Source organism: Triticum aestivum, unplaced genomic scaffold (genome assembly GCF_018294505.1).
Source record: "Triticum aestivum cultivar Chinese Spring unplaced genomic scaffold, IWGSC CS RefSeq v2.1 scaffold223014, whole genome shotgun sequence".
NCBI lineage: Eukaryota > Viridiplantae > Streptophyta > Magnoliopsida > Poales > Poaceae > Triticum > Triticum aestivum.
The window spans coordinates 1-3,729 of record NW_025236723.1 but is presented as its reverse complement, the minus strand read 5'-3'; the positions used below and the strand labels follow the sequence as shown (position 1 = coordinate 3,729).

The 3,729-nt window shown below is 50.3% G+C and overlaps 1 protein-coding gene across 1 annotated transcript; it reads left to right on the top strand.

The window, feature by feature from the left end:
* Nucleotides 1–885: 885 nt before the first annotated feature.
* Nucleotides 886–1,781, top strand: LOC123176464 (uncharacterized). Its single transcript, XM_044590658.1, has one exon. It carries the CDS (start codon nt 938–940, stop codon nt 1,700–1,702), a length of 765 nt encoding a protein of 254 aa, XP_044446593.1. The 5' UTR covers nt 886–937; the 3' UTR covers nt 1,703–1,781.
* Nucleotides 1,782–3,729: the final 1,948 nt, after the last annotated feature.

Below are 3,729 nucleotides of genomic sequence, written 5' to 3'. Positions count from 1 at the left end.
CCGAAATTCAACCATTGTACTACCAGGTCATGGCTGGCGGCCGCCTGAGCCAGGTATGATCAAGATCACGACGGATGGTGCACTTAACGTTGCGGAAGGTAGAGGAGGTCCGGGTGGCATAGCCCGTTCCGCGTCCGCGTTGATGGGAGCATGGTGCAAACCATTCGGTGATATCTCGGATCCATTGATAATGGAAGCTTTATCGATGCGGGAAGGAGCTCTATTTGCAAAACTTTGAGGCCTCTCGCATGTGATAATGGAGACCGATTGCTAGGAGTTGGTACAACTCTGGCATACTCGCCACAATTCACGTTCGATTGTGGCTCCTATCTTAGATGAAATAGGAGAACTAGCTTTTGATTTTTCAGTTTTTGAGATTGAACATGTAAATAGGCCAGCAAACTTACCGGCGCATCTCTGTGCGAAACGTGCATGCACTTTGAATGTGACCGAATGTTGGCTTGAGGAGACTCCTAGTTTCTTGGTAACCAGCCTCCTTGCTGATTGCCCGGGGAACTCTTTTGTTGAATAAAAGCTCTCTGATTTGCCTGCAAAAAAAATATAATTCTAAGGCCGGCCTGTTATTTAAAAAACACCCATGCAAAATAACGTGTATCACTGCTTCACCAGTGATTATTAAGATATGCAACACATGCATGCACGCGTACAACCTGTCAAGGTCAATATGTTATTTGGAAGAACATGCAACCTTCAGGTTTGGGCAATTTTTTTGTCTGAACGGCTTTAGGCAAAGAACATGCAAATGTTAGGTGAAGAACATGCAACTGTTAGGTGAAAAACCGGAGAAGATGCCACATTTCCATGTGCTATACATAAGGAAAGGAAACTCAGCTCTGTTTACATCTCGCCAAGACGCAGCTTTTAGAGTAAGAAGAAGCTGCGCATGCAACATCTTCGTGTAGATCATACATCATAGATGTCTAATGCTGAGCATAGCCACGCCGAAATGGCCGGGGCTGAGCGCGAGGCAGACGCCGGCGTGTCTCACACAAGAGGCAACCCCAAAGTTCGTGCAGATCCTCGAGCAGCTGCTGCTGCAGGTGCCGGCGCCGGTGATGAGGACCAGATCCGCAAGCAGATCCTGGAGCAGCTGCTGCTGCATGTGCAAGCGCTGCGTGCAGATGGCGAGCCTATCCAGACTCCGGCGTCCCAGCAAGCTAAAGAAGACGCGGAGTATCTGGACAAGATGCGCGGGTGGCTGATGACGGTGGCCACGCTCTTCGTCGGCTTCGCGTTCCAGACGGGGATGCACCCGCCTAACTGGATACCCAAGGACTATCTGCCGCTGTTGGTAGCCGCGCATACTCCCTATCCAGACTCCAAGACCAAGCACCATGCCCTGCTCGCCCTCAGGAATGCAGGTCACACTATACCTCTTTTCATGTTCTTGAACACGCTTACACTTGCCATAGGGCTGGGTCTCTTGGTGAAGCTGCTGCTGATGAGAAAGACCCCGTCTAGAGGAGAGATGAAGCACGTAACTGCCATGGTGGTGGTTCTCGCCATGACTGTGGCATGCACCTTCGCCTCCGGTGTCTCGGGCAGTCCACTCGTTGATTCACTGGTTCTTGTTTTTCTGGCGGCATACGGCGTCTGGACGGTCTTCACTGTGAAGGGTTGGTTAAGTAACTATGGAAATTGTGGTTTAGGTCGCGGTGACGTGTCCACCCCAGGGGACTGAGTGTCTATAGGGTGCCCTTGTTTCTTTGTGTTTTGTATTCGACCTGATAAAGTAATCCCTATTCCCAAATGGGAAGTTGGTACGGTTTATTTTTTTTGCTTCTATGGTTTATTATTTTCGCCTTCACATCGGACCACCCCCTCCATGCTGTTTTTTTCTCCCTCGCACTGAAAAATTGGATCGATTCACCCGGCCTTCCTTTCATTTTTCGTGCTTGCTTGGCAGATGTCGATTCAACGCAAAGAGAGCCTTGGCTTAATGGTTGGGCATGCGGTTGTGCAGGCTAACGATCCGAGTACAATTCCTAGAATTGACAGGTGATGCACATGCGTTTTTCCCCATTTATTGAGAGTCAAGTTTGGTGTGTGGTGAACCACTCGTCAAGAAATATCTTGATACTCATTTAAAATGGTTGGATACATCCCTAGTTGGTGCACAAGCCGGGAAGTGAAAATCTCTCCCATTTTTTAGGTGTTGGTCTCAGTCCATATCGTAACTGCCTCGCTCGCGTCGCCTCCAGGGGGCGGCTCGGGCGAACCCGAGGCCCCCCCACCCTCCCTCCCTGCTTCCCCACCGCCCGAGGAGGAGGCCGGCGGATGGCGGGCTCTCCTCCTCTCTCCGCGAGGGGATATCTGGCCGAGATGCGACGACGAACCTGGGCGCTCGGCGTGGAGGCAGAGTTGACACAATTGGGCAGCGACCCGATGGGATTCTGACAGCGGCTGGGCCACCACGACTATGGGGGCAGCGGGGGCAAGCAATGGTGGCTGGCGGAGTCGGATCTGGAGTTTCCTACCCCAGACCGATTCTCCTCCGTCATCACACGGACGCCTGGGGCAGCGACCCTAGGCTTGGCGGTGGTGGTCTTATTCTTCGTCGGAGATGGTCGACCTGAAGGCTAGGTGGTCAGATCTCGAGATCCATCATCTAGTCCCGATTGCGAGTCAGGGAGACATAGTTGTTGGTGAAAACCGAGCCGACGGCGGGCGATGGCGGTGTTTTGCGTCGTTACCTTGATGAAGGCATCGTCGTGTAACTACTGTCAACCCACTCGTGTTCCTCCGGGGGAAACCCTAGGATCTGGTCTTCCAGATCGAACGATGGCGGCACTGAGGTGTCGTTTCTCTCTTCAGAGCATCGTTTATGGAAGCGCTGGACGACAGAGGCAGGAGGTGGAGCGGCCTCTTCTTGCACGAAGATTCGGTGGAGATGTCAAGTCATGCCTGGCCGGCAAGTGCTACGCTATGTCATGCTTGCTCGGCAGGTGCTACACACAACATCTTCTAGAGACTTCAAGCTGTGTCGGCTGGTGGTATTTGGCGGCATGGTGCTGCGGTGTACCTGCAGCGACCCCGACGTGCTCAGTTGTTTGCGCGCAGGGAGGTGGTGCTGTTGGGCGCCGTGGTGGCATCGACGGATGGCCGGACTGGCAAGGATGATGCGGATCTCTGCCTTGAAGATGGGTCAGCGGTTCGATGATGATGGCGGCTTCTAAAACATGTGCATATGGTGTATGCTATAAGTTTGCTGCACCAGCTGTATGTTCCAATATGTTATGTGGGTGGATCAGCGACGACACCGGTTTTAGTTATGAGGAGTGAGAGCACTCCATATTATCGAGTTTGTAGGTGTGAGTAGTGGCTTGATGTACGTTCTCATTAGATCTTTGTTGAATAATTAATAAAGATGGTTGTATGCATCGATTAATGTAGATGCAGGGGGTTTTAACCTCCTTTTCCAAAAAAAAGATGCCGATTCAATTCAAACACATAAATATTAGGTAATTAATAATTTAGACATCACACCATATATGTGATATCACCTTCCTAAAAGACGGACATAAGATTTTTGCCGATAACCTTCGAAAACAAAGTATTAGATATTTCTAAATAACAAATAGCTAATCCCACGCATCACGTCATTTATTATCTATCATCATCCCTATTATTGATTATTGAATCATAATCACAACATTTCCTAGATATTTTTCCTTCCGTCCAACCGGCATGTCTCCGTTTTCACCAAAA